The sequence below is a fragment of the Lytechinus variegatus genome, chromosome 2 (assembly GCF_018143015.1).
Source record: "Lytechinus variegatus isolate NC3 chromosome 2, Lvar_3.0, whole genome shotgun sequence".
In the NCBI taxonomy this organism is placed as follows: domain Eukaryota; kingdom Metazoa; phylum Echinodermata; class Echinoidea; order Temnopleuroida; family Toxopneustidae; genus Lytechinus; species Lytechinus variegatus.
Window position 1 is genome coordinate 36,307,701 of NC_054741.1, and position 19,901 is coordinate 36,327,601.

The window sequence follows — 19,901 nt, forward strand, 5'->3', positions numbered from 1 at the left end:
ATTCATATTAACATGTGAGTTTCTGCGCAAATCGTTTCGGAAAGGCCTCCATATTTATCGTTTTTATCTGCCATGTGCAAATGATTTGCTAAGCTGTTGGTATCCAATTAAAGATCAGATTCCACTCTTACCATAAGTATAAAATTCATATTAAAAACATGGTTAATAATTGTGAAATTTATCTCTTAAAAATGGTTTCCTCTTTAGTGGGACGCACTGTATCGAGGACACACTTAACAGTAAATGCAGTATTTGCCCACAATTGCTATTTTTCTACCTAGCATCTTGCATCGCTCACAATCGGTGAACATATTCCAGAATGGTTTTACCAAAAATATGAAAGGAAAAGCATTTACCCTAAGAATGAGTAATGATAAAATAAAAAAAAGAGCTTGGGATATTCTTTCCAACAATGTCAAAATGGTTTCTACATTCTGCAGATCCCCCTCCCCCTGGCCACTGCAAAACAACTTTCCATGGAATATCTTCCTTTCTCTCTCTTCCACCCCCACTCATTCCCACTGAACAATTTACACACCTAGTCATAGAATCCTATACCAGGCAGGGTTCAATGATAATCACTGAATCTTGAAATGTCAGAGCCCTGATGGGATTTTCTCCAGGACACCTGCAAATCTCATTTCACACCCCCACACCACAAGCAGGCTCTATTATACGTCTGCTTCCTATTGTGAGGAGTTTTCATGCTCCACATAATGCACGACTAAAACAAGATGGCCTCAGTAAAGATGGTGGGTACATAGAATGTACTTGTACTATGTGCTGATCAATTATGAAAAGCACTCTCCAGGTCCTGTTTCACAGACTGATTAAAAAAAGCATAATGTCTAGTTAATAATCAACCGATTGTATTGATTGCTTTCAGAAGCTTTAAACTCTCATTTAAAATTTGTTGTACTATAAATATAAACTTAGTTCAGGAAAGTAGATACCGATGACTGCTTTTAAACTTGGATTTGGGCAACATAACACAAAATCACAACTAAAGCATAGCAATGAGCAACATCAAAGCTTCATGGAGAACTCACCTATTATTGAATATCCTATCCACTAGATTCTCAATAAACTCCTTACATTCCTGCTCGATTTCTTCTGTCGCAGGTCCCTTCTCACCATTCATCTCTAATCTCTCCGACAGACAGGTAGAATCCATCATTGGACACTTTGTGAAACCTTCCCTTTGAGATTCTGTAGACAAGGGCAATGCAAGGTGATGGTACTGTATCACTGGCATATTTTGTTCACAAATTCGTACAAGAATATCAGTACACCTTTGTTGTATTTAAAAGAAATATCTTGGTATTGTGATTTTGTACTTGGGATCTCTCAGAGACAAGGCATAAAGAGTGATGCAAGCGTATGTCAGTATAAAAAGTAAATTATGTCACTTTTCCATAAATGAAAGTATAACTCCATAAATTTCTAGGAATCGATTCGGTATTGTTTTTTTATTTCAGGATTCTGTATTTTGCTCTAGTTTCATTTCCTGAGGAAGTTATTCTTAAAAATGGCAAAAATCACTTTTACTCTCGGTTTCCTTTTAACATTAAGGATATTTTTAAAAGGATTATTGTTAAGATATGTGTGTTCATGAATTCATCCAATTTCATAAATACAAGAAGCACCGATGGGGTGGGGTGGCATCCAGAAGGTGCTAGCACACCATGTAAAATCTAAAGAAAAAACAGCACACTCCCAAAAAACGTGCAACCCCTTCAAAAAAAATCAAAAACCTTAGATCCGCACCTTAACTAACAATATTTATGTGCAACAGGAATTTGGCATTCATATTAAGTACAATGTACCGGTATACATTTTTGTTAAATAAAAGGCTCTGAATACTAATACGGTAGTCCTTTTTGTAACCACTCAAATACCACCCCCCCCCCCCTCCCCCACTGAAGAGAATCCTACTTTATACACATTGACTCTGAAATAATTAACCATTCTACTTTCAAGCTCTTGACCCGAACAATTTTTTTAATGAAAAAAGGAAGTGCCCGCTTAAATTTAAAGCTGCTCTATCAGGCACTAAAGAGTCAATGGGCTTTAATAAAAAAAAATACTTTCGAAAGTTGTCCAACTAATAATCACTCATCTGAAATATCATAAGCATGTGACAATCTTGTGTTATCCTTGCTATATTGGTACTTCTTAAATTCCTGACCATTTAGATTTCCATTAATTTCCTCTTTTATTTCCACTCACCAAAGGTAATAGCGATGAATCTATACTGGTTTCATAATTCAACTTGAACAGATGCCGGTCACCTGCTGTATCATTCTTCCTCTAAGAGCTCTACAAAGATGAAATCAAAAGTTAGATTTATAAATAGCATGGTAAAGAGTATACATGTACATGTAGGGGAAATCTAATAGTAACAACATAGTTTTTGCAAAGTGTGTATTCATTATCAGATCAAACAGAAATTTATCAAGCAATAGAGTGGCATGGAGTATACTTAATGCTGAAAACAAAAACCGGGGGAATTTAGTGTAAGAGGTGGCCCGGTGTAATACAGAAATGCTATGCAGAGAGAGAAAGATATGATTTTACAATTTGTTTTCAAAGCAACTCAAATCAAACAAATAGGAATCATATGTAAAAATCTTTACTTTCCCGTATAAAAAACAGTATGAATACATGTAACTACCATGAACTCTTAAATCATGATGTAAGATTGCAAACAGTGAGTTATTGAATATTTTCACTATTTCTCATTTATTTTATCACGATGTTCTATCAAGTGAGTTGCTGGAAAGTAATTCTGGAGGCTGGCTCAGCTCTGCGCACGCTGCACGCCTATAATACACACAACTCCCAGGCATTGAGTGGTCTGGTATGTCGACTTAGTTCATGATCGTGCAGCGATTCCCTGGCGTTTTTTCTTCTTTTCTTTTGTCTTTGACTCGATTTTTATATCCTCTGGATCATTTCTACTCATAGCTCATTCCATTCTTCTCAGCCTTCCAATCGAGTTGTTTTCTATATTTAATTACGCTAGAGGTCACCGTCACACATACAAACGCAATTCGCAAGTGAGTTGAAGACAGCAAGAAAGGTATGCGGTACGGTAGCTCAACAGCTACATGTAGCTGCGCCGGAGCGGGCGGCCGGTCGGCACAAAGCAAATCCGCAACCAACTATGTTTTTGCAAGAGCCACGTCACACGCGGATAAATATGTCATAATAACATGTCTGCTACGTTATCGACTGGTGAGAAGATCTCAATCACATTTCATATTATTCCTTTAGGGTCTACACATGTATGGTATCATTCTGAGGGAATTTACATATTTGGAATGATAGTACGGCCATAAATATACTTTTAATCCATTCCTCTCTGCAAGTTCTCCGGCTCACAGTATAGAACTTCAATAGTGCAGTTTATTCCATTATCACTTGGACACAGTCCCGAACGAAAAAAAGGCATTAAAATCGCTACAAAGAAGAACAGTTTTAACAATGTAGGGACATATTATTGACTATATGACTTTGAATAATTATTACTTCCTTTCAATATCGTTCACATAAAATCAATAGCTATAAAATGAAGTTTTGACACATAAGTAAATATGAAGGCGTACGTGCATAGTACACAAAGCGGCACTGCCTTGTTTACTACACCGGGACCGAATACCCCAGATGACGTCACAGTCAAAGAACACCCGTCTCGGTAGGCATTGCAGGAGCGAACTCAGGGAAAATGAGTAGGGATAAATCGTTCAAATTCACTATTTTGAAAAAGAAAATGGGGGGTCGAATCACCTCTTAGTGTTTGGGGGTTGTAAGGTTTCTATTAATGTAAATATCTCAATATTTGGAATCGTCTTCTTAATTCAACTGTAATATCAATTACAATGTACGTTAATGATAAACATACATGGCCTCCATAATTTGCTACCATTCTTTATTATTTTTTGTACAAATTCTTGATTTCTGAGATGTTTAAAATTTCATTTTGTATTACAATGTTTTGATTTGTAGAAAGGCTAAAATTGAAAGCTCAGTAACAGGTGCAGAATACAACTTCATCCAATTGTGTATTATGGGTGTTAAAATCAAAGTGACATTCTTTCAACTAATAAAAATATTTTTGTCATTTACATGTTTGTTTTAAAAACTGACAGAATCTTGTTTTCGATTGAAAGGGAACTCCATCCCCATCAAAAAGTTGATTTGAATTGAATTTGACATAAAGCAAGCACATTCATCAAATTGGATATGAATACAGGCAACATTAATATTTAATTTTCAGGGGCTAAGTACTTTTTACAACTGTTTGCCTAAATCTGCAACATTGGTTTAAGCTTTAAACATTGCAGTTAATGGGGAATGGGGGTGGCTCTTTTGCTCATCTTGGGGACAAATTTGCCCCCAGCCCTGGTGTAATTATTTCCTGGATTTTTCACAAACATTCAAATGCACAATAGTGACAACAGTGATGAGAGTCACTGATGTCAGTCACTCAATTTTTTCCCATGTATATGAATTATATACTATATAGTATTCAATATTTTTTTGCAGATTTGACAATACGGAAACTCTTCAGGAAATCACATTAAGCTACAGCAATGGCAATTTATATTTAGAAAAAAAAAATTTGTTCCAAATTATAGTGCTCAAATGTTGTTGTTTGTTCGGAATTATGGCGACCAGTCATATTTGACTATTACCGCCAACTCTTTACTTTTGTTCTTTCTTTCTTTATGTTTGTTGTTTCCTTCCTCCTTTATTTCCTTTTCTTTTTACTCAATCTTTATTCTCCCATTTTTTAAGAATATTTTTTCAGTGATTTCTTCTTTATTGTTGCTATTATCCTAAGAAAGACTATTGTATCTTACAGGTTACATGGATCCTGTCCCTTCAAAGAGAAAATTAAAATTATTTATTACCTCTAATAAAAATACCAATAAAAGAGTGAAAGGGGAATGTCTTTGTTATCCTCATGCATGCAGACCAGGATGTGCTTATTTATAAACTGTTTTGTAAAATTGAAATTATACGGCAAGACTACCATAACTCAAATTTTACATTCAATCAACACTCTTTTTTTCTTGGGGGGGGGTGAATTTCCCATTAAAGGGAAATCCAACAAGATGTTGTGTGACACAAAAGAAAAATAAGTACACTGTAAAACAGGCTGGTGAAAGAGTGAAAGAAAACCATCTAGCAAGAAGTTTTATATATATATATATATATATGTTTTTTATTGAGATTCCTATGACCACGTACATGTAATTTAATATTTTAATTGGTGGCTGTGTATTAAAAAGTAAATTATGAACAGCAGTAGTCTGGTACCATAGGTACAACTTTCAAAATGGCCATACAATAAATGATTATGGATTTGTGCTTTCCTCCTTATACCTTAGTCACATTATCTCTACAACAGCAGTACGGCAAGTCGAAAACAGCTGTTGCATTCATTCAAACCACCTACGGTATTTGTATTTGGTCAAAAAAATGTTAAAATGTAAGTGTAGAGCAAATGTGACTGAGGTAGAAGTACCTATTCTCCTGGGGCAGTAATCAACACAGGCAGCATATTGTTTTGTGTCCTCATGAACTACACAGAAGAGAAAAACTTGTATTTTGTGAAAATGTGATTGCCAAGCGGTCAAGTAGGAGCCTGGTTTACTGAATGCATGGCCCCCAGTAGCTAGCACTGGTTAGCTGAGTGGGGCAATGGGATGAGACTGGATGCAGTGTCTTGCCGCAAGCTTTGCAACTCGTATGCTGAGGGCCAAGTGAGTCTTTGCTTTCAGTTTGTAACCAAATTGTATCTAAGTTCTCAATTATGAAGTTATTACCAGTCCATAGCTTACATGATAATATGATAATTACTTTGATATTTCAGAGCATATCAAACACAAACAAGAAATCAAGAAGTTATAAAGAGTTGCAAATCTACTAAAACTAGAAACCCAAACATACAAAACCAGGTTTTGTCACAATGGGCGGGGCTGGATTAAAGTTCTGCTCAGTCACTGTAAACTACATGGGGTCATTTTCAAACAAAAGTGGACATGGGGATGAAAATTAAAACTTGCTAGAAATCATTAGGCATCAATATTTTTTTAAGTTCAAGTTCAAGTTCAATGTCTTTATTTCCATATCAGTAAAAATCAAATTCATATTTACAACACATGACATTATAAATGCATTACTAGTCATTAAATATTTACATACATAAAGAGAGCAGAAAAAAAATGCATTTCATGTACAATAATATAGTAGAAGAGGAAAAAGGCGGGAACTAAAAAGCGAAGCTTGTGGGTTAAATGTTCCCCCCTGGAACAAAAATTTAGTAGATTGTGTACACGAAGAAGATGATAAAAAAAAAATTTTAAACTAGACATCTTAAAGTATATTTTTACATTTCATTTACATAAAAGAATTAATTATGTCTTGAGATACAGTGAATTTTATGCAAGGGAAATTAAATATTACAAAATGTTTTTTTGCATTAAAATTCACATATTGCCTATCACAATATAAAATTTGTATTAGAAGCACATTTGTTGGCAAGATACAAGCTGTGTATTTTATCTAACTCCTAAATAGCAAAAAAAAATTCTGTGAAGTGTTTTTCTGAAAAAAATTGGGTTTCGAAGTTTCCAAAACTGGTTGTCGTGTCACTCATGTTTTAAATGCAAAAAGTTTTCTAGAGCTGTGTATTCTGAAAATTAATTTATCCCAGTACTGGAGCAAATACAGTGTATCTGTACCTTATTGTATATAAAGTAACTTGGTCCAATGTGTTAGGTAAAGCTAAAAAGCTAAAAACTGTTAAAGTTGTGTCGTGTCACTCACAATGTCGTGTCACTCACGAAATGTTGTGTCACTCACGGTATTATATTGTGTATAAAAAAGGACATCCAGTAATTTTTGAAGCGTTTTACCAGGGATACAGTCAAAATGTTGTTCCTGACATCATTTAGGCCTATTTTAGGCTAATAATTTCCTCCATCTTCCTAATTTTACTCCTTTTTATGGAAATATTGAATTTGACATTGAGTTCATCTATTTTCTCTCCTCTCCGTGGTTGCCTTGGTTTAAAAAATCCTGACAATTTTCCATTGGTGTGAAGACTCGGATCCTAATTCATATTTTGGTGAATGTACTGTGATTAAGAATATAACAACATAATCAATCAACACAAAATTATGAATGTATCAAGAGAAAAACCACTATACTTTAGCAATGGACATATTTACAATGCATAAAGGGTTGGTGATGGTGATGTTTCAAGTCATACCTACACTGTAGGTATTACTCGAACATTCTCTGTCTCCATTTACAGAAATGAGCAGAAAGTTCACCTTTCTTTTGAGCAATGTTATTTCTTTGTTATACTCATAGAGCTTTAGAAAAGTCAGGGATCCTTTTTTGAAATTTGCAGAAATTTAGTGGTAAAGTAGTGTACATGAGATATAAGAGATCACCATGAACACCAAACATTTTTTCAAATTCGGAAAAGAAAATATTTTTCTTTTCCTTCTGATTGATTAAATCAACCTTTTCATTTGCCATAAAGCTTGTATTCCAGGACATGAAATAAACAAATTTGCAAGAAAACATAAACATTTCAGGTGAGAATGTACTGAGATTTGATAGAACATTTTGGATATTGCTTGAAGCAGCTACATGTACATGCCAAGTTAAAAATCATTATTTGTTTGGCCACCACTCATACCGCTAGTGATTAACTACATGTAGGGTCTGAACAGCAAACTACCGTAAGCGGGCCGATGTGTGTTCAGAGCAGATTTGCATTTACACATATTCATTACAACAAAATGATGCATGTTCATGTAGGTCCCAACAAGTCCCAACCGAGACCGCATTTTGATTTGAGCAACTTTGGATGGGTTGCCATGTACCAGTAGATCAATTTTTTTTTTGGGGGGGGGTACCCTGATAAGAACAGAGCTGGACCTCGAGGGGAAAAAGCTATTGAGGTATAAAGGGAGCCTGGTTGGGATGCTGAATTGGATTTTAGTGTGACATCCAAGGGCTTAGAAAAGGAAAGGCTAATGACTTGTAGTTGTTATGTAATAGTAGCAGACTGCAAGAATCAGGTACTGACTGCGTCTTTCACCTTGTGGCTTTCCCTGGATTCCCGTGGTATGGTATATGATCAAATAATTAGCAATGAAAAGGTGCTTACAAGATTCCAGCTAAAAGCATAGCTCTGAATTTTGGTACAGTGCCTACATGTACTGCCTTGGGAGGGTCCACATACAAGCAGTGTTCAGGAGAAAACCTATGCTTGTTGAGATGAATTCCCAAGGATTTGCTGATAGTCCATCTGAAGTGTGCAGCAACGTGATTGGGATTTGGTACCAAAAAAGACATTGAAACTGCCATGTCCTATTTGGACAATGCCTAAAAATATTAAAGGAGGATAATATTGTAATCCAATATTTCAAGAAAAGGGAGATGTACATGACATCATTGGCTACCAGACCATGCCAGATGATGTTAGTGACTATTGAGAATACCTTTCTTACAAGGAAAAATTATTTCATCCGTTGTGGATGCTGAATTGTATGAACCTGTAAACTTTCATATACAGATAGGGAGAAAGAGTTAAAGTTTTGAATGATATCAGGCCACAAAAAGAATGTTTGAGTTGATGTCAATGCCAAGACCTCATAACACCTCCTTCAAGTGCCCCCTCCTCCTCTAAAGAGGAGAGTGGTAGAAGCCCTAGTGTGACAATGTGGTATGGTATAGGGAATGTGAGTTGATGGGCAAATATGACCATAAACCAAGAATAAAACATCAGGATGACATATTATGAACTTTAAAGAAAGCAGTTATTATGTAATTAAGCTTGTTTTTTGGTTAATGGTATTTTACTCTTCTAGATCATGCAAGAAATACTTTCAATGTTGAGATAAATGTTGTATTTTTGCACTTGTCGTGTCACTCACGTTTTGGATGTCGTGTCACTCACGGTATAAAGGAGGGTACCATTTTCCATAGAGAAAGTTTGATTGATTTTGACTATACATGTATGTGTTAGCTAGGTACACTATTTATGTCCATTTACTGGTACTCACAGTACTCCATGACAACTACTTGGGCACGAATCCAACCATATGTGTTAGTGGTCAGAAACCCATGTCCAAAATTTGTCGTGTCACTCACGCACTGTTTTTTAATCATATCTATTGAATTGTTGAATTCAAATCAAACTTGTAGTGGCCCATGCCAGTCCTACATTTTATGTAATATAGTAGTCATGATTGATTCATAACCTTTAAGTTTGAAGATATGAGCCCTTAAACCTCTCCGATTGTCGTGTCACTCACGTTTGAAAATGACCATGTACATGTAGGCCCGTTTTGAAAGTCCATTTTTGATGCACGTGTACACGGCCTGTGTTTCGGTCATGTACCCATGTACACGTTGTAAACACTGAGAGCCCTTGCGTTAGACCTAAGTCATATTGATTATTTTGTAAACGGCTTTACTTCGATCAAACATCGTTGTATCGAAATTTGAAGATGGGAAAATCTAGTCAATTTTTCTTTTGCTCCGTCATGACTGCGCTGAAATGCGATGAGGGCCGGGGTGAGCGTTGCACAAGCGGCCAGATGCAGAGCATGCAATAAAGATCGTCTGTATTTTCCATAACAAAACAGCTTGAAAAAAAAGGTATCAAAGCAGAATTCTTCCCAAAATATCTAAAACAATGATATTTGCATACGACAACATACGGGCCTTACGTTTGAAATGAATAATATGGAAGACAGAAACATGTTGATCTGAACAATTCTTGGTCAACTCAGTAAAAGTCCAGACTCGCACACACACACTACAGCCCCTTACTACACTCACTCTCCAAAAACGACATGCGTGCTTGCCTCCTATTAAACAAGTGCTATACTAGCGGAGACCAACTTGGCTGAGATGTAGTTGGATCCAAAATGAGCTCCAAATTGATGGAATAAATATCACACGTTATTTTCTCAGGATGGCTATTTGAATTGGTATTCTATGCTGATATAATGATTGTGAGAAAAGTTTGTGGAATATGAGGTATGACGATGTTCAAGTAATAATTCTGATGACATTTTAATAATCCATTTCCATTGTGAATCAAGTGATGTTTGCGGTGCGATTGACCGAAAACTAAATCACATAGCGGAAGGCTAGTGTAAATACGAGCTTCTGAATTTTTGCGATGACGTCAGAAGCGAGAGTTTTGGATTCGTTTCTCGAACATGCCGAGTGAGGGCGTAGTTGATTTATCGAGGATCTAAATTTTCTATGAGATAGAATGAAAGTCATTTTGGGATTGTTTCTAAAATTCATGTTAATCTGGAGATGCCAATGTTGTAAGTTGAATTTATCTTCATATTTCCGTAGTATAATCTTTAGTTTAATGATTAGTGTCAGTAGAGGTATAAAATATGATCATATACAATGTGTATTTTTGGTTCAAAACTTGGCATTATCACATGAAATACGTGATTCGTTATACGTGGTACAGCGTATGCGATAAAGCATCAACTTGTATGAGCTTCCGAAGGTTATAGATGAAAGTGAAGCTAGATTTAGATAACAAGTGTTTCATAGAAAGCTTTGAAATGTAAAACCAGCCAAGTAAAACAGTATATGAATGAATGGCTATCGTAATGCACGTTAGGTGACTTTTTGACATGTTTGAAACATTTCTAGGAATTAAAGGGCTTGTTAGCTATTGTGTATGACTGCAGTGTAGGGCAGGCAGTGCATGTGTATGTTATGGGTTAATAAGACTGAATGTCATAGATATTTGCATTTGACGAGACACAAGACAAATTAGGCAAGACATGCATATTTTGTGGGCATTCAGCAGATATAAATTTATTTTGGATAAATACATCACATACACATGCAAGGTCATTACAGCAGATGTCAATTATAAAAACAAGATAAATAAAGAATTTGTAGACTGAGGCACAGGTTTAAAGTCAGATTATTATGCAGAGACTGACAAATATTCATTTCTAATGAGTGGGTTTATATACGAGTTAGATTATTCAGAAATACAAAGTTTACATATTTATGGCGACACGTTTATTTCATGACAGTTTGTTAACTGACAACTGATACATTGTATATCTTTTTCTGTGTCATTGAATTACAGATTGAACAGTTCAAGTTCAAGTTCAAGTTCAAGTGAGAGATTGTAACTGCAATGGTCATTAAAGTCTTTAAGAAACGTCGAACTCGTGTGATAATATTGGTACTCATCTTGTTGTCACTAATTCGTCACTCCAGAGTTGTTAGAACATTTCCAAAATTTGAGTTAGTCATCTTGTCACAAACGCCAACCTCCACATTAGTTCAATAACAAGCTATGAACTTTTGGATCAAAGATGAGTGACATTCCAAAGACAGCTGGGGCTGCGGCACCCGATGTCAGACCTGAAGATTCTGCAAGCAACTGTGGTCGAAGTATTACAAGCTCTGTGACCAGCAGCAGGGCAAGGAGAGATGCAGCTGCGAAAAAGGCTGCTCTGATGGCTCAAGCTCAATTGTTGCAGGAGCAACAGGCATTGGAACTACAGACTTTGCAATTACAGCAACGGATGGCTGAGCTGAAGCTGAAATCGCAGATTGCTAGTGCTGAAGCAGAGGAGAAGGTGTATAGAGCATCTGAGGACAAATCAGGATTACCAGATAATCTTCCTTCAGGCATTCAGTCAGCTAATGATGATACCCTGCCATATCCTCGTCCTGACACATCAGAGTCGATGATGAAGATTATTCATGAAGGTCAGCAGCAACAGAGAAGGCTGATAGAATCTGTCACACTACCTCAAGCTGATTTGATGAAATACGATGGCAACCCCTTGAGGTATTGGGAATTTTGGAGAGCCTTTGAAAACAGTGTGGACAAGACTGCAGTAGATGATTCTGCTAAGCTGACACGCCTGTTTCATTTCTGCACTGGTGAGGCTCATAAGTTGTTACAAGCCTGCATGGTAATGGATCCCACTGTTGGTTATAAGAAAGCCAAGCAGATGTTGAAAGAACGATTTGGCAACCCTTACAAGATAGCAGATGCTTGGATTCAAAGAGTTACTCAAGCTACAAAGATTGAGCCCAACAATAAGAAGGCTCTGCAAGATCTAGCAGATGAACTTCATATTTGCATTCAAACGCTAGATGCTATGGGCTATAAGTCTGAGCTGTCACCCCAGAATGTCATCTTACGGATTGTCGAGAGACTTCCTTTCTTCTTGAGGGACCGATGGTTAAAGGTGGTAGCCAATATCAGGAAGCAGAACCGGCTGCCACAGATTGAGGACCTTTTATCTTTCATCCAGGAAACCTCAGCCCAACAGAATGATCCAGTATATGGACGACTGACTGATCTGAAGCCTGGATCCAAAGATCAGTCAAAATCGTATCCCAAGAAAACATGGGACAAGAAGGTATCTAAGACACAGGGGAGAAGCTCATACTCTACCTCTAGTAGCCCAGTTCCTGTGAACGTCAAGCCCTGTCTGATCTGTCAAGAAAAACATACACTTTTTGGCTGTGATCGATTCAAGAAAATGCCACCAGAAAAGAGACTCCAGTTTGCTAAAGAGAAGCGGTTATGTTTTAACTGCCTTCGTCCTGGTCATATGTTGTCAGCCTGCAACTTGAATAGAACTTGTTCTGTTGAAGGTTGTGGAAGGAAGCATACCAAGTTCCTTCATCAGACGAAGAAGGCACCATCAAGAGCACCTGACAATCAAGTCGAAGATCCCCCACAGAATCAGGAAGGACAATTAACAAGTGATGGGGCCTCTAATGGTTATGTAGACAGTGATGCTACAGGGGCCGGCAAGCGGAGTGTTCTTCCAATTGTTCCAGTAAGAGTGCAAAGTGATGGCAAGAATTTTATTCAGACGTATGCTCTGTTGGATACTGGATCAACCCATTCATTCTGTACAGAGGCATTAGCTCATCATCTGGGAGCTAGAGGAAGAAGTCATCAACTTCGCCTGACAACTATGGTTAAGAGAGATGATCACATTGACACATCAGTGGTCAGCCTTGTGGTAGACTCTGGGCCATCCACAGACCGGATTTATCTTCCTCATGTCTGTACTCGGAAGAGATTGAACATTCAGAATTCTCACATGGCCTGTAGAGAAGACATCATCAACTTGCCATATCTCAAAGGTATTGATATCCCATTGGCAGGGGAACATGAAGTTGGCTTACTGATTGGTCAAGATACTCCAAGAGCACTGATACCCTTAGAAGTACGCAAAGGAGACAAGGGACCTTATGCTGTTAGAACTGCTCTAGGGTGGTCACTTCATGGTCCGATCGCTTCAAGAGGGAGATGTGATGCCTCTACCAATTTCATTCAAGGAGACACCTCTCTTGATGAACAAGTCCAGAAGTTCTGGAAACTGGAGGATGAGAATTCCCTATTCGATGATGAGAGAGGTATGTCATTTAATGACAGGAAAGCAGTCAACATCTGGGAGGACACCATCACTTTGGACAATGGTCACTACCAACTAGCCATACCTTTCAAGGAACGCCCCCCTAGTCTTCAAGATAACCGTTGTATAGCGGAGCATCGACTTCAGACTCTTGGAAGAAGGCTAGAAAGAGACACCCATCTTCATGAAAAATACAAGGAAGGCATATCCGACCTCCTTCAGAAAGGATATGCAGAAGAAGTATCTGAATCAGACGACCAAGATCAAGCTGTTACCTGGTACATTCCTCATCATCCGGTATTCCACCCTATGAAACCAGGAAAGGTTCGCATAGTGTTTGACTGTGCTTCTAAGTATAAAGGACAATCGCTAAATGATGTTGTACTCCAGGGTCCTGATCTCACCAACAAATTGATCGGGGTTCTCCTACGTTTTCGTCAAGAGAGAATTGCCATTATCGCCGATATAGAGGCAATGTTTCACCAGGTCAGAGTTCCCCCGGAAGATCGAGATGTACTCAGATTTTTATGGTGGCCTGGTGGAAACCTGGAAGAGACCCCCAAGGCATTTAGGATGTGTGTCCATCTGTTCGGCGGCACATGGAGCCCCAGTTGCTGTAACTTCGCTATGCGACGTACAGCTGAAGATAATCATGGACAGTGTACTAGTGATGCAGCCAAGGTGGTGCAAAGGAATTTCTATGTTGACGACTGCCTGGTGTCACTACAGGATGAGGAAAAGGCTGTCAAACTTGCTACAGAACTCAGAATGCTACTTCAGAAGGGAGGATTTCGACTGGCTAAGTGGCTAAGTAACAACCCAAGAGTCCTTCAGACTATCCCTTTGGAAGATCGGGCAAAACAAGTAGCAGGACTTGATCTTAATCATGAAGCCCTACCTGTTGAACGTGCTCTGGGTATGAGATGGGACATAGAGCAGGACTGCTTTACCTACAAGATCAACCCAAAGGACAAGCCTTCAACTCGACGAGGATTACTCAGTGTAGTATCTTCAGTCTATGATCCCCTAGGATATGCCAGTCCATGTGTGCTGCAAGCAAAGATGATCTTGCAGGAGCTAACAAGACAGAAGTTATGCTGGGATGAACCCATTCCAGTTGAAGAGGCACAGAAATGGAAGTCTTGGTTGGATGAACTACCAGAGATGGAAGAATTTGAGGTTAACAGATGTGTAAAGCCTCATAACTTTGGTAAGGTAACAGATTACCAACTCCATAACTTTGCAGATGCCTCAGAAGTTGCTTATGGAGCTATGACATATCTAATGATGACAAGTGAAGATGGTCAAGTACATTGCAGTCTGCTAATGGCCAAGACACGTCTTGCTCCACTGAAGAAGTCAACCATACCACGACTTGAGTTAATGGCTGCTACCCTAGCAACAAGGATGGACACCATGATCAGAAGGGAACTGGACTTTCCTATCACCAAGTCAACATTTTGGACAGATAGCATGATAGTTTTGAATTACATTCAAAACAAAGATAAGAGGTTCCATACCTTTGTATCCAACAGGCTTGCTATCATTCACAATGCTACAGAGATGGATCAATGGTACCATATTGACTCAACCTTGAACCCAGCAGATATCCTTTCAAGGGGCATGCCTGCAAGTCAATTGAAGGAGAGTTCGAGATGGCTTAACGGACCAGAATTTCTTCAACTGCCACAAGAATTTTGGCCTACGTTTCCAAACGAGAAGCAAGGGATTGATGATGACGACCCTGAAGTAAAGAGGACAAAAGGAATGCATAATTTTGCATCAAGCTGTGATCATGAAGACTGCATTGACAAACTGATCACACACTTCTCGGATTGGACCAGGCTAAGAAGAGCAATTGCATGGTGGCTTAGACTGAAGAAAGTTCTCCAAGAGAAAGTGAAAAAGACGACACCAATCCAAGACAGAGGCAAAACCTTATCTGCCAAGGAAATTGAAGGTGCTGAAAAGGTCATTTTTCAGTATGTACAGAGTCATGCATTCTCAGAGGAGTTGAGTGTCATTAGGGATTCAGGTAATTCAGTCCCTAAAGTCACAAAAGGATCAAGACTGTACAAACTAGACGCAGTTTACCAAGATGGCCTGCTTCGAGTAGGAGGACGGTTAAGACATGCAATGATACCTAGTGAAGCCAAACACCAAGTAATATTGCCCAAGAAGCATCATGTGACTTCACTTCTTGTGAGACATACACATCACAGAGTTGGACACCAAGGACTGAATCATGTGTTGGCAGAGATACGACAAAGATATTGGATTCTTGGTGCTGGTGTTGTTGTAAGGAGCATGTTAAAGAAATGTGTTAACTGCCGCAAGTACCAGGCTAGACTCGGCAAGCAGAAGATGTCAGATCTCCCATCATTTAGACTTGAAGCTACCAAACCGGCCTTTACTAACGTAGGGATGGACTATTTTGGGCCATTCGACATTAAGTGTGGACGATCAACGAGAAAAAGGTATGGAGTTGTCTTCACCTGTATGACCAGTAGGGCAATCCATATAGAGGTAGCCGAGAGTCTTGAGACAAGCTCGTGTATCGATGCCATTCGTCGTATGATTAGCAGAAGAGGGCCTATCAAGAAATTGTTCTCAGACAATGGCACCAATTTAGTGGGAGCCCAGGCTGAACTGAAAAGAGCTCTGAAGGAATGGAATGAAGACGAAATCCTGCATTTCACTGCTAATCAAGGGATAGAGTGGACTTTCAACCCTCCCACTGCTTCACATCAAGGTGGTGTGTGGGAAAGACAAATTCGCACCATCAGGAAAATACTGCATGCTATTCTGACTGAGCAGTATTTAAGGACTTGTCAATCTGAGGAACAGCTTCATACACTGATGTGCGAGGTTGAGGCAATCATTAACAGCAGGCCTCTCACACGAGTCTCTGATGATCCAGATGATCTGGAAGTATTGACACCAAACAGTCTACTACTGATGAAACAAGTGACAGAGCCGCCTCCAGGTAGATTTACCGGGACAGATGTCTACGCCAGAAAACGATGGAGACAAATGCAGCATCTTTCTGATCTTTTCTGGAAGAGATGGCTACGCGAGTATTTACCAGCCTTACAACAGCGTCAACGATGGCAACAACCCGAACGCAACCTACAGATTGGGGATGTGGTCCTCATCGCAGACGAGATGGCGCCTAGGTGCTCCTGGCTTATGGGTCGCGTTCTTGAGACACATCCAGACAAACAAGGTTATGTGCGTAGTGTAAAGGTGAAGACAGCAACGTCTACGCTCATCAGACCAGTCACCAAGCTGTGTTTGCTTTTGGAGCAGGAGATTTAGTGCCAAAATTTATAAACAGGGTTATGCACACCCTGAGGTGTGAGCCTAGCGCCGCCTACTAGAGTTATAATTCATTATTTGATATTAGACAACAGAAAGGGTTATGCACACCCTCATTGAAATTACGCGATTGAGTAATTATCATCTGCTGATAGAAATAACTTCAAATAAGGGTTATGCATACCTTCAGTGAAAAATCTTCAAGAGCAAATTGATTCAGAAACTAAAGATGTGAAACATATAGCATAACTTTGATATTTTGGATGGATCGACATCGTGAGCTACATCGTGAGCAAGCAAGAGAAAGTACAGACCACATGTATCGTTTTACCAAGTCTATTTTGAATGACAGGACATTAAAATGCAGGACGTTTAATACGCATCCCAAAGGCTTGATAAAGATGGACTTGAAGGAATGAAGGAACGAGAAAGAAATTAAGAACTCACAGACTTTCAATTTAATTTGATAGCTATTTGAATTGTGGACAATTTTGCATTCATTTTATCTTTTTCTTCGTAAGTGATGCAAGTGCAGAGCTGCCAAGTAGTACTGATTTTTCAGTATTTAGTACTTAAAAGTGAGAAAAATACTGATAGTTAAATGTAAAATGCTGATTTCTAAAGTTTCAGCTTTATTTGTTCTTTGGTATTTTTGAAAATACTGATTTCCTCTCTGAAATACTGATTTTCAACTTTAAAAATACTGAAATGTTCTTTTTTCAGGTTGGCAACTCTTTAAGTGTATGATTTTGACCAATTCAACAAGAATTTGTCTATTTTTCATATGCAAATTTTCAGGTAAAGAATCTGATTTGGAAGTAATAGTGCAGTTGTTGCACAGTTTAATTATTTAGACAAACTGTCTGGACATAAGACTAAGTTTACTATTTTGGAGCCTGTGGATAAGGCTACAATTCAAGGAAACAAATTTGAACAAAATTAAAGGGATAAATAAATAAACCCTCTGGTCTGAAATTTAAGACTAGTCATGTTTAAATTTGGTAGAAAGACTACTCATTGTAGTTGAGTCTAGAGAAAAGACTATTTGGTTTTAAATTAAGTGCAAAAATGCCATATGCAACAGGCTACAGCACTACTTTTCCTTTCAGCCAGATTCTTGCCATACGTAAATATTCCAATGTATGCAAAACCAGGCTAAATATTGCATGTATTGATTCATGTTTTATCATGTTTATTAGTTTTGCAGGAAAATCACCTGATTACTTCATTTATTTTTATAAAAAAAAAAAAAAAAAAAAAAGTAAAAAACCAAAGGTGTCAAAGGACCATGTACATTTATGATGATCGATTTGACCAAAGAGCTGTACAAATATAATTTGGGGCAGACTTTAAAGTTTGTCAAAATCAGAAAGTATTGAGTAGAATATATTTGCCCTAGTTTTTCAAAGGTATATTCATTTTCAAACTTGAAATTGTTAAAGGGGCCGGAAAAGATGGTCACTTCATTTTTTTGAAAACAGCATAAAGTCAAGAGTACATTATTTAGACTTAGTGAACAAAGGTAATGATAATTAGCACTTGACCTTTTCAGAGGTGATGACATGATGCATTGAAAGGAAGTATGAATGTCATTGTATTGGAATTTAAGTTACCATAGCAACCTACAAAATTGTAAGAGAAGCAAAAATTCAGAACTGATTTATTTTTCCTTTGGTTTGTAAATGATGAGCCTTAAGCTCCCATTTAAGGGGCCGGGATGTAAATACGAGCTTCTGAATTTTTGCGATGACGTCAGAAGCGAGAGTTTTGGATTCGTTTCTCGAACATGCCGAGTGAGGGCGTAGTTGATTTATCGAGGATCTAAATTTTCTATGAGATAGAATGAAAGTCATTTTGGGATTGTTTCTAAAATTCATGTTAATCTGGAGATGCCAATGTTGTAAGTTGAATTTATCTTCATATTTCCGTAGTATAATCTTTAGTTTAATGATTAGTGTCAGTAGAGGTATAAAATATGATCATATACAATGTGTATTTTTGGTTCAAAACTTGGCATTATCACATGAAATACGTGATTCGTTATACGTGGTACAGCGTATGCGATAAAGCATCAACTTGTATGAGCTTCCGAAGGTTATAGATGAAAGTGAAGCTAGATTTAGATAACAAGTGTTTCATAGAAAGCTTTGAAATGTAAAACCAGCCAAGTAAAACAGTATATGAATGAATGGCTATCGTAATGCACGTTAGGTGACTTTTTGACATGTTTGAAACATTTCTAGGAATTAAAGGGCTTGTTAGCTATTGTGTATGACTGCAGTGTAGGGCAGGCAGTGCATGTGTATGTTATGGGTTAATAAGACTGAATGTCATAGATATTTGCATTTGACGAGACACAAGACAAATTAGGCAAGACATGCATATTTTGTGGGCATTCAGCAGATATAAATTTATTTTGGATAAATACATCACATACACATGCAAGGTCATTACAGCAGATGTCAATTATAAAAACAAGATAAATAAAGAATTTGTAGACTGAGGCACAGGTTTAAAGTCAGATTATTATGCAGAGACTGACAAATATTCATTTCTAATGAGTGGGTTTATATACGAGTTAGATTATTCAGAAATACAAAGTTTACATATTTATGGCGACACGTTTATTTCATGACAGTTTGTTAACTGACAACTGATACATTGTATATCTTTTTCTGTGTCATTGAATTACAGATTGAACAGTTCAAGTTCAAGTTCAAGTTCAAGTGAGAGATTGTAACTGCAATGGTCATTAAAGTCTTTAAGAAACGTCGAACTCGTGTGATAATATTGGTACTCATCTTGTTGTCACTAATTCGTCACTCCAGAGTTGTTAGAACATTTCCAAAATTTGAGTTAGTCATCTTGTCACAAACGCCAACCTCCACAGCTAGGCATGTTGCGATTTGCTTTTCATGTTTTAAAAACAGAACCACACAGCTGAATTCCGTTTTTCGTGACTGAAACAGAAAAAACGACTTAGATAGATGTATGGGCCTATCCAGCCGTATAAAATATGCCTGAATTCACAAAGGTGGTTTTGTAAACCCACGGTTTAATCCATGGTTTATGCAGATTTCCTGTATAAATTACGCTTAATTTAGCACGTGC

General features: G+C 37.8%; 2 protein-coding genes across 2 annotated transcripts in view; one reads left to right on the forward strand and one right to left on the reverse strand.

The window, feature by feature from the left end:
• LOC121407979 (uncharacterized protein KIAA0513-like) overlaps positions 1 to 19,901 on the reverse strand; it is a 39,513-nt gene that overhangs the window by 16,139 nt on the left and 3,473 nt on the right. The window contains exons 2-3 of the mRNA XM_041599264.1: positions 2,230 to 2,319; positions 1,050 to 1,209 (exon numbers count right to left, since the gene is read on the reverse strand). Of these exons, the coding sequence (XP_041455198.1) occupies positions 1,050 to 1,177 (128 nt within the window). The 5' untranslated portion in view covers positions 1,178 to 1,209; positions 2,230 to 2,319. The remainder of the gene's footprint in view (positions 1 to 1,049; positions 1,210 to 2,229; positions 2,320 to 19,901) is intronic.
• On the forward strand, positions 10,193 to 17,925 carry LOC121407978. Its single transcript, XM_041599263.1, has 2 exons — positions 10,193 to 10,373; positions 11,168 to 17,925. Exon 2 carries the CDS (start codon positions 11,400 to 11,402, stop codon positions 16,788 to 16,790), a length of 5,391 nt encoding a protein of 1,796 aa, XP_041455197.1. The 5' UTR covers positions 10,193 to 10,373; positions 11,168 to 11,399; the 3' UTR covers positions 16,791 to 17,925.